Raw genomic sequence first — 10,418 nt, 5'->3', positions numbered from 1 at the left:
TCTATATCTATATATCTATATCTATATCTATCTATCTATCTATCTATCTATCTATATATATAGAGAGAGAGAGAGGAGAAAGAGAATAGGAGGAAACATGTAATAATTTATTCTATGAGGCCAGCATTACCCTAACACCGAAACCAGAAAAAGACATTATGAGAAAGGAAAATTACAGACCAATATCTTCATGAACATAGATGCCAAAATCCTTAACAAAATATCAGCAAATTGAAACGAACAATGTATAAAAATAATTCTACACCCTGACAAAGTGAAACTTATCCCAGGAATGCAAATCTGGTTCAGTATTTGTAAGGCAATTAATGTAATTAATCATATCAACAGACTAAAGAAGAAAAACCATGTGATCATATAAATAGATGCAGAGAAACATTTGACCAAATCCAATACTCATTCATGACAAAAATTCTCAATGAACTGGAAATAGAGGGAAAATTCCTCAACTTGATAAAGAAGATCTACAAAAATCCTACAGCTAAGATCACATTTAGTAGTGAGAGACTATATGCTTTTCCCCTGAGATGGGGAACAAGATAAGGATTTCTCCTCTCACCAATCCTATTCAACATTGTACTAGAAGTCCTAGCTAATGCAAACAGACAAGAAAAAGAAGTAAAAAAATATATAGATTGGGAGGAAAGAAATAAAACTGTCTTTTTTCACAGATAATACGACTGTTTATGCAGAAAATCCCAGAGTTCACACACACAGACACACACAAAAGCTGGTGCTAATAAACAATTATAACATGGTTGCATGATACAAGGTTAATACACTGGACACTATGTCTGAGTTGAGACTAATCCAAGTAGACCCAAAATGTCACTGAGGTCCACCAGCCAGATTAAGGGCAAAGGGAGGTTAGGGTATTGATGGAGCCCTTCTGCAGTGATTTTCCAGGTTCCAGAATACATAATTGAAACAGATAAACTCAGTAACGGGCAGGATCTCCACATTGGTTCCCTGATCTGTGGAGTGAGGGCTGTTATGGTAGGAAAAGCCAACTAGAAACTACTAGAACTGCCTCTACCTAGGAAAATAATGAACCAAAAGCAATACCACATTCCTGGAGGTATTGCAAGGTTAGTGACAACATCAAGGACTTGAAGAATGCAGGTGTGGTTATTCCCACCACATCCCCATTCAATTTGCCTATTTGATGGATATGGGAGAATGGCAGTGGATTATTGTAAACTTAACCTGGTGGTGACTCCAATTGCAGCTGCTATTCCAGGTGTGGTTTCATTGCTCAAGCAAATTAACCCTGTACCTAGTATGTGACTATTATTCTGGCAAAAGCTTTTTTCTTGGTACCTGTTAGTAAAGGCCACCAGAGGCAGTTTGCTTTCAGCTGGCAAGGCCAATAATACACTTTCACTGTTCTACCTTAGGGGTATATCAACTCTCCAATCCTATGTTATAATTTAGTCTGCAAGGAACTTGATTAGTCTTTCCCTTCCATAAGAGATCACACTAGTCTATTACATGGATGGCATCATGCTGATTGAACCAAATGACCAAGTAGTATCAACTACTCTAGATTTACTATTAAGATATTTGCATGTCAGAGGGTGGGAAATAAATCCAACAAAAATGTAGGCACCTTTTACCTCAGTGAAATTTCTAGGAGTTCAGTGGTGTGAGGCATGTCAAAATATCCCTTCTAAGGTGAATGATAGGGAGCTCTGGTGGTGTAGTGCCTAAGGCATTTGACTGCTAACCAGAAGGCTGGTGGCTCAAATCCACCAGCACTCCTTGGAAGGAAGAGTGGGCAATGTCCTTCCATGGTGATACTGCCTCGGAAACCCAAGGAGAGGTTGCTATGAGTCAAACTGTTGCATCTTGCTCCTCCGACAATGACAAGGCGTAATGCATAGTGGGCCTTTTTGGATTTTAGAAGCAACATATCATCATTTGGGTGTGCTACTCTAGCCCATTTACCAAATGACTTGAAAAGGTGCTAGTTTTGATTAGGGCCCAGAACAAGAAAAGCTCTGCAATAGGTTGCAGACTGCCATGCAAGCCACTCTGCCACTTGGGCCATTTGATCTAGCTGATCCAATGGTGCTTAAAGTGTCAGTGGCAGGTGGAGATGCTGTTTGCAGCCTTTGGCAGGTCCCTATTGGTGAATCAAAGCACAGATCCTTGGGATGTAGTAACAAAGCCCTGTCATTCTTTACAGATAACTACTTTCCTTTTGGAAAATAGCATTTGCCTTGCTACCGGGCCTTAGTAGAGACTGATGCCTAATAAAGTTACCACGTGGCCTGAGCTGTTTATCATGAACTGTGTGTTGTCTTACCCACAAAGGCATAAAATTGGGCATGCACAGCAGTACTCCATCATCAAATGGATGGTTAAGGTTCAGGTTGGTTGTCAGCTTGCTGGGCCATGATTCTCAGTGTTATGGCAGTTTTGTAATGATGTAATTTGGCAGTTATGTAATAATGTTGTTATCCTTCATTTTGTGATATAATCCAATCACCTCCATGATGTAATCTGATATGATTAGAAAATAAGTTGTAAGGAGAGTTTCTTCAAGGATGTGGCCTGCATCCCTTGACTATGGATGTTCTGGCAAAGCTCTCTAGCTTTTGCTCACTGTGGATCCTGCAACCAGCTCATCCTCATCTGAAATCCAGTTCTCGGGACTTGAGACAGTGACCTGCCGTATTGCCTGTCAATCTTGGTATTCATCAGCCTTGCAGCCTGTGAGCAAGTAGCCTGCTCCCTGATCTGCTGATCTTGGGTTCATCAGCCCCTAGAGCTACGTGAATCAGGAGAAACATCCAGCCTGATACCTGGCCTTTGGATTTGGGACTTGACAGCCTGTACAACTGTGTGAACCATTTCCTTGAGATAAATCTTTCTCTCTCTCTTTTAAATACAAGCTACAATCATGTGACCAAGATGGACAACTGAGGACTATTATTGTTGTGAGTATTCTTTATTTTGTTATGAATGTGCATGTATGTATCTCAAATATGTGTGTTTTCTTCCTTCTCTTTACCTTTTATCATACAACATAAGATGTATTAACTTTACATCACAGTATTTAATTCATAGGACATCAAGGTGAAGAGTGACTTTGCATCCTCTTCTGGGGAAAGGGTTAATGTGCTTGGCTTGTACACAGGATATTCATATCATGTTAAACAGAATTTGTTACTGTGTTTATTTTGAGATTAAGTATAGTTCAAGGAGATATGTATGGGTACCAAGTTGACAAGGGGTAGACTGGTATGATTAATTTTAGTGTTAACTTGGCTAAGCTACCAAAACTCAAACTCATTGCCATTGAGTTAATTCTGACTCAGAATGACCCCCATTAGGTTTCCAAGGCTGTAAATCTTTATGGAAGTAGACCTCCTCATCTTTCTTCCATGGAGCAGCTGGTGGGTTCAAACCACTGACCTTTTGGTTAGCAGCCAAATGCCTTAACCACTACACCACCAGACCTCCTTTGGCTAAGCCACAATAGCCAGTTATTCGGTCAAACACTTGTCTAGATGTTGATGAGAAATCTGTTGATAAGATTAACATTTACAATGAGTTGATTCTACGTAAAGGTGATTGCCTTCCGTAATGTGAGTGGGCTTCATTCAATTACTTGAAGGCTTTAAGAGGAAAAAAACAAAAATTGTTTTCCAAAGAGAGAAGGATTCTGCCTCAAGACTGTAATATGGATGTTGCTGTGTGCTGTAGAGTCAATTCTAACTCACAGTTACCCTGCAGTATAGGACAGAGTAGAAGTGCCCAATAGGGTTTCCTAGGCTGCAGTCTTTACAGGAGCAGATTACCAGGTCTTTTTCCCCTGGGAGCAATTGGTGAGTTTGAACCAATAGTTGTTTGGTTAGCAGTTGAATGCTTAACCATTGCATCAGCAGGGTCCTTGTGATATAGCCATCCTGCTGTAATTTCACTGGCTGGCCTATGGATTTTGGACTCAAGACTGCCAGTTTCCAGCCTGCCACCTGACCCATGGATTTTAGACTTGCTAGCCCACACAATCATGTGAGCCTATTTCTTAAAATTAATCTCTCTCTCATAATGTATGTGTATATGATATATATGTGTGTGCATATGTGTGTGTGTGTGTGTGTGTGTGTGTGTATGTCTGAATCTTGTTGGTTTTATTTCTCTGGAGAACCCCGACTAATACATATAGTCAGGATCATTTAATATGCAGGCATATATAGCTTTTGTTAACTTGTATCCTTCTTGTTCCTAATTAAAGTCAGACAAGTTTTACCTTAGCTATTTCTCTAGCAGGTAAAAATAAATAAATAAATAAGCCCAATATAACAATGAAATTGACTTCCTTGTTTAATTTTGTTTTACATATCAATGAAAAACATCCCACTCTGGATTCATAACATGGATTTACCCAAGCTGGTGAGAGACAGATCCTGTGGGACAAAATGCTGCAGTGCCCTAATAAACAGGTTCAGGTCACTTGGCAACAGAAACCAGCGAGGAAGGAGGCCAGAGTTAAGTTGGTACTTTCTCTTGTCTTTCCCTGAAGAAATACTGTCTGTTCTGAGGCTTGATTCTGGATTTTGGCTGGCCTGATTAACTCTGTGTTCAGTGCTGGCCTTCAAAGGGGCAGACTTAAACAGTACTTGTTATTAAATGATCACTTGGTGTCTACAGTCTTCTCATTCCCATTTTCTTCTCTGTTTGGCTAGTCTCTATTTCATGAGTCTTGCTCTCCAACTTGACTGTAGGTACTTGGGAACAAAGCTAGGTCAGATCACTCTTGAGTTCTACTTTGTGATGCCTGTTGCCTTCAATAAAGGAGGGACCTACCTCTTAGACTGGTACTCTAGAGAAGCAAAACCAATGAAGCACAGAGAGAGAGAGAGAGAGAGAGAGAGAGAAAGGGAAATTTATCTCAAGGAAATGGTTCACATAATTGTAAGGGCTGGCAAGTCCCAAGTCTGTGGATCAGATGTCAAGCTTTTGACATGAGGCTTTTTCTGACTCACGCAGCTGCAAGGGCTGACAAACTCAATATTGGCAGGTGGTATACAGCATAGCAGGCTGCTGGCTTCTGAAGCTGATGAATCCAAGATCAGCAGGTAAAATGGCAGATTGTTGGCTCACAGGCTGCAAAGGCAACAATCCCAAGATTGGCAGGAAACATGGGAGGCCACTGATTCAAGTCCAGAAACTGGAGATGATGATGGGCCAAATGCAGAATCCAAAAGGACCAAAAACTCGGAGACCTTTTCCAAAGCTTTTCCCTATACACTGAAAGCAGGCCACACCTTGAAGGTAACTTCCTTTCAACTGATTGGCTATTCATAGCAGATTTCATCATGGAAGTGATTACATTATATCCATTCTCATCCATGGGGAATAATGACATCATAACTGCTAAGCTACTTAGACTCATGGCCCTGACAAACCCAACTGACACACAACCTTAATTACCACTACCCTTCCTTAATTATTCAGGACTCACTTTGTGAGCAGTGAAGATGTTGACTGAGAATAATATCTCTGTACTGCCACTGTCTGACTCTACAAATTCAACATGCCAGAAGCTTGGACTAGCTACATAATTTGTAGGATCCAGTGCAAAATGAAAACATGGAGCCCCTGTTTAAATACTGTTAAGAATTTTAGGACTATCAACATCGGAGCATTAAGTCCAAGTGCAGGACTTATCTGAGCACAGGACTCTGCGCAAGTACAAGGGTCACACAACCATGAAGCTGGTTCCGCCTGCAGTTACGAATGCCTTGAGGGGAAGGCAAAATGTATTCCCCCAACCAACCCTAAGCAGAAGCTCTGGGGTCAGAACCCTAACTCTGCCCCTTCCTTGCTCTTATTCCACCAATACATTCTAATCTGATTACTAGCCAACAGCACCTCCCCCTTCTCTCAATGGGAAATGCTATTGTCACAGTAGATACTAACTTTTGGTATGACCTTGGCCACAGTGACTAATCTATCCTGGTGTGCCTAGCACTGTCTCAATTGAACACTGAAATTCCCACATTCTGGGAACCCCCTCAGTTCTGAGTAAACCAGGAATGTTGGTCATTCTAACATTTGGCCCTTTGGGTGGCTTCAAGCCAAGCATTTTTAGGTGGGGAAGGCCATACCAAGCTGCAGAAAGTAAACTCTGATCATTAGCCATACTTTAAGAATCTTGACTGGTGGATATGAAATACCAGAGCATGAATGTACATCTTTGAGTCTTTAAATTAATTTAAAGATCATTATAATATAATCATCCACAAACTATTTATTAATTTCTGATATCTTCTAGCTGTGTTTTCCAATTAAAAAAAAAACTAATGTCTAATTAAAAAAAAAAATAATAAAGCAATAATAATGGAATGCTGTCCATTCGACTCATAATGACCCCTCCTTGGGTTTCCAAGGTGGTATCTCTACGGAAGTAGATTGCCCTATTTTCCTTCTGAGGAGTGGGTGGTGGGTTTGAACTGCCAGCCTTCTGGTTAATAGTCAAGTGCTTTAGGCCCTACACCACCAGAGCTCCCAATGTCTGCATACTGCTTAGAAATTATTGTTGTTGTTGTTGTTGTTATATGCCTTCGAGTCGGCCCCGACTCATAGCTCCTAGAAATTTTTAGTTCTCTTTAAAAAAACAAAAACACAACTTCTGTCACTTAGGGTAGTTCTATAAAATTAATTTTTCACCTACTATGCATACACCTCAGAAACCCAAGGAGGGGTCGCTGTGAGTCAGATCTGACTCAACGGCAGTGGGTATGCATGTATATTATTTCTCAGTAAAAGTCTTCATGAAAACAAAAGTAAAAGAGCAATGAGTAGGCATAGGCACTGTTACTGGTCACTATTCTTCCTTTGGATATTAAACCTAACCAAACCAGACAGATAAGACAAAATAGCTCTTAAGCCCATAATAAAATAATTGCAACGTCTGGAGTCCAGTGATGGTGATTTTGATAAGTACCTCTCAGAAACTTACCCCTTGTCAAGGTACAGTTCTGTGATGTGGCAGGAAGTATACGGAGGAAGTTTTCCATTGTAAACATCTAGCGCCATCTGTAGGCCACTCACAGTAGTGTCATGCTAAAGAGATTTGAAACAAACTATTTTTGGTTTTTACCTCTGGTTCAGATTCACATTCAATAGATATTAAGAACATATAGAATATCTTGAGGGCTTATTTCCCACAAAAAGTCCAATTACATTCCCCATTTCTTTGACTTAAGAAGAGAGGGAAAGAACACATTTTTGGTTGAGTATGTCTGTTACATTCTTGTTGGTTGCTATTGTGTGCTATGGAGCAGATCCAGACCCATAGCAACCCAATAGGGCGGAGTAGAACTGCCCCAAAAGGTTTCCTAGACTATACATCTTTACTAGAGCTGATTGCCATGTCTTTTGTCCCATGGAGTGGTGGGCTCAAACCACCGACCTTTCAGTTAGCAACTGAAGACTTAACCTGTCAGTCACCAAGTCTCCTTTGCTGCAGGGTGGCAGGTGCAGGGTGCTAGAGAGGGTGGTTTACAAACATATAATTATTGTCCTTTAAGAGACAAAGAAACTAAGACCTACAGAAATGAAATAATTTGCATAATGCCTTGTTGTAGTTGTTGTTATTTGCCATCAAGTTGGACCCGACCTATAGCCCCCAAAATGGGAGAGACATTTAAACATTCTATATCAGCATTGTTCAATAGAACTTTTAGCAGTAATGGAAATGTTTTATATCTTTGTGATCCCATTCAATAGTAACTAGCCATTAGGGCTATTGAGCACTTGAAATGTAATTTAAATTTAAATAGCCGTAAGTGGCTAGTGGGTTCTGTATTGGACAGCACAGTTAATACCTACCTAATCTCATACCAACTTCTCCACATGTTTCCAGTCTTCCAGTTCCATCGTGATAACTGCTTTTCTATGCCCTACAGTGCAGTGTGGAAGTGCTTGCTACCCTCTTCCATCTTCATGCCTTTGATGGGCTGCCTACTCCAGGAATCCTTCCAATTCTCTTCTCCCCACTCTCTGATCAGAAGTACTGCTTCCCTTCTCTGAGTCATCAAAGCACTTGCTTGTATGACATTTCTACAATGCTTTGTATGATGTTTATGCGTTACTTGTCTTCTTGTCAATATTAGATTGTAAATTCCCCAAGGGCCAGAATTATATGTTTAATTTCAAAAGCTTTCAATATCTGCATACCATCTATTAGGCAATGGGGAAATGAGGACAAAGATAAGACTCTCATCCTCAAAGAGATCACACACTTGAAAAATTAGATGTTGAATGAAGACCAAAATACTTACTCCAGAATATATGATGAATTTTCTGTGGTTTGATGTCTGAGTTGCAGTCTTCATGTTATTGAGGATTTCATTGACCAGCACACCTTAAAGAAGATTAATCAACAATGGAGCTGAACCAAACATAGCTATGTATATTCTAGTTCATAAGTTTTTTGTCAGTTCATAGTTGGTACTTTCCTTGCTGTGACCCTCTTGAACTACGAAGAAAAGGGAAAGAACTAATTTTGGTTGAGCATCTGCTGTGTGCTAGGCAGTATGATTTAGATACATTATTGTACTGAATCCTGACTTCTAATCCCTATTTCTAAGTCAGGAAATTGGGGCTCTGAGACGTTAGTGATTTGCCCAACATCACAGGCTGGGTAATGAGAGCTAGATTGGTAAATGAGGCTTCTACTATACCAGGTTATGTTAAAGCTCAAGTTAGGAGACTGAAAAACTTAGGGAAAATTTTTGGATTTTTTTTCCCCCAGATCATAAAAGACAGGTGTCAGACAATGATCTTCTCAAGGGCAGGTTTCATGTAACAATATGGTGTGTACTTCCCTGTCTTCTCACTTCCATTCTCTGGCCATCACAGTTGTGAGAGGCCATGGGGGAAAGCAGCTCTCTGGATGTTTTAGAGGCCCTAGACTGTGTTCTAGGAGCTCTAGTAGCATAGTGCCTAAGGCACTTGACTACTAACCAGAAGGCAGGCGGTTCAAACCCACAAGCCACTCCTCGGAAGGAAGGTTGGGCAATCCTACTTCTGTAGTGATACTGCCTCGGAAACCCAAGAAGAGGTCACTATGAGTCGGGGCTGACTCGACGGCATGCAACAACAACAACAACAACAGACTGCGTTCTAAAAACCATTTCTCCAGGTTACCCCCTGGAGGTAAGTCACTATTAGGGGGTAGCCAGTATTTTTAGCTTTCAGTTGAAGACTCCATCTGTCCCCAGTAGAGACGTTTTTGCCCTTCCCATCCAGTGATCTAACTGGTGTTGCTTTTGAGATGGTGAAAGGCTAATGCATGATTCACAGTCTACATCTTATTTATAGACATCTGAAGGCTGTGGAGTACTTCCAGATGCTGGATGCTATTTTGAGGATATGTTGTCTCAGGGACTTTCACAATCATCACCTGAAACTATGACTCATCATTTGTATGGTGGTCTCTCTACTGTAAATGTGCTCTCTTGGCTTGAGGACAACCAGCTTTTCATAATGAGTAGGGTATTAACGTTAACAGACTGACTATAAGCCAAAACTCTGTGGTCTACTTGTAAATACACTGAACATCTGTGATGTGCCAGATGCTATGCTAGGTGAATCAAACATGGTCCCTGAACTCAAAAGCTCACAAAATAATAAATAGGAAGAGAATAATAATAAATAGGAAGACTGTAATACCAATAAGCAAAACAAAGAGTTAATTAAGGAGGGTGGTGATTTTCCCTTTCTGCAGATGCTGGGGTTTCCTCAAAGATGATTGGAAGAAGCTGGGTGCTACCTCTTTAACAGGTCTGTATCTCTCAATCCAAATAGGGTTGACCCCTGGAGACCTTTAGGGATTTTTAGCTTGGCTTTCATGACACATTGGCACTAAACTCTGTGGCCAAATTTCTGAGAATCATGACAATCCTTCTGCAATCAGCAACTTCTCCTTCTTCAACAGGTGGCTCTTTTGGGAAACTTGCAGCCTCCACAATAGACTATGTTAACTCTTGGTTATAGGGTATTGTCCTTCATGTTCCAGAAATAACTAGGGGTTACTGTCATAATTACACCCATTTTCTGGCATGCCAATAATTCTGTTTTATAGGTGCAGCAGTGAGGCTCAGAGAAGGCTTGTACTTTGTCCAAGATTTTACAATTTGTATGCAGAAAAGCTGGGGTTTGAGCCCAGCATGTCTGACTTCAAAACTCTTGATTTTAATCATTAGACTATACTACAGCATAAAGCTAGTATCTAGTTTTCTGTTACATTCTTTATTTTGTTGTTAGGTGCTGTCAAGTCGTTTCAGACTCATAGCAACCCCATGCACAGCAGAACGAAACACTGCCCGATCCCACGCCAGCCCCACAATCCCTGCTATACTTGAGCCCATCATCGCAGCCAC

At 40.7% G+C, this 10,418-nt stretch overlaps 1 protein-coding gene across 1 annotated transcript in view; it reads right to left on the bottom strand.

The window, feature by feature from the left end:
- ACP3 (acid phosphatase 3) overlaps nucleotides 1–10,418 on the bottom strand; it is an 82,453-nt gene that overhangs the window by 18,777 nt on the left and 53,258 nt on the right. The window contains exons 8-9 of the mRNA XM_007937446.1: nucleotides 8,316–8,398; nucleotides 6,992–7,095 (exon numbers count right to left, since the gene is read on the bottom strand). Of these exons, the coding sequence (XP_007935637.1) occupies nucleotides 6,992–7,095; nucleotides 8,316–8,398 (187 nt within the window). The remainder of the gene's footprint in view (nucleotides 1–6,991; nucleotides 7,096–8,315; nucleotides 8,399–10,418) is intronic.

This window comes from Orycteropus afer, unplaced genomic scaffold (genome assembly GCF_000298275.1).
Source record: "Orycteropus afer afer isolate SDZICR_OR568_19922 unplaced genomic scaffold, OryAfe1.0 scaffold00003, whole genome shotgun sequence".
Classification (NCBI taxonomy): domain Eukaryota; kingdom Metazoa; phylum Chordata; class Mammalia; order Tubulidentata; family Orycteropodidae; genus Orycteropus; species Orycteropus afer.
The sequence above is the reverse complement of the archived record's forward strand: the minus strand, read 5'-3'. Positions and strand labels throughout refer to the sequence as shown.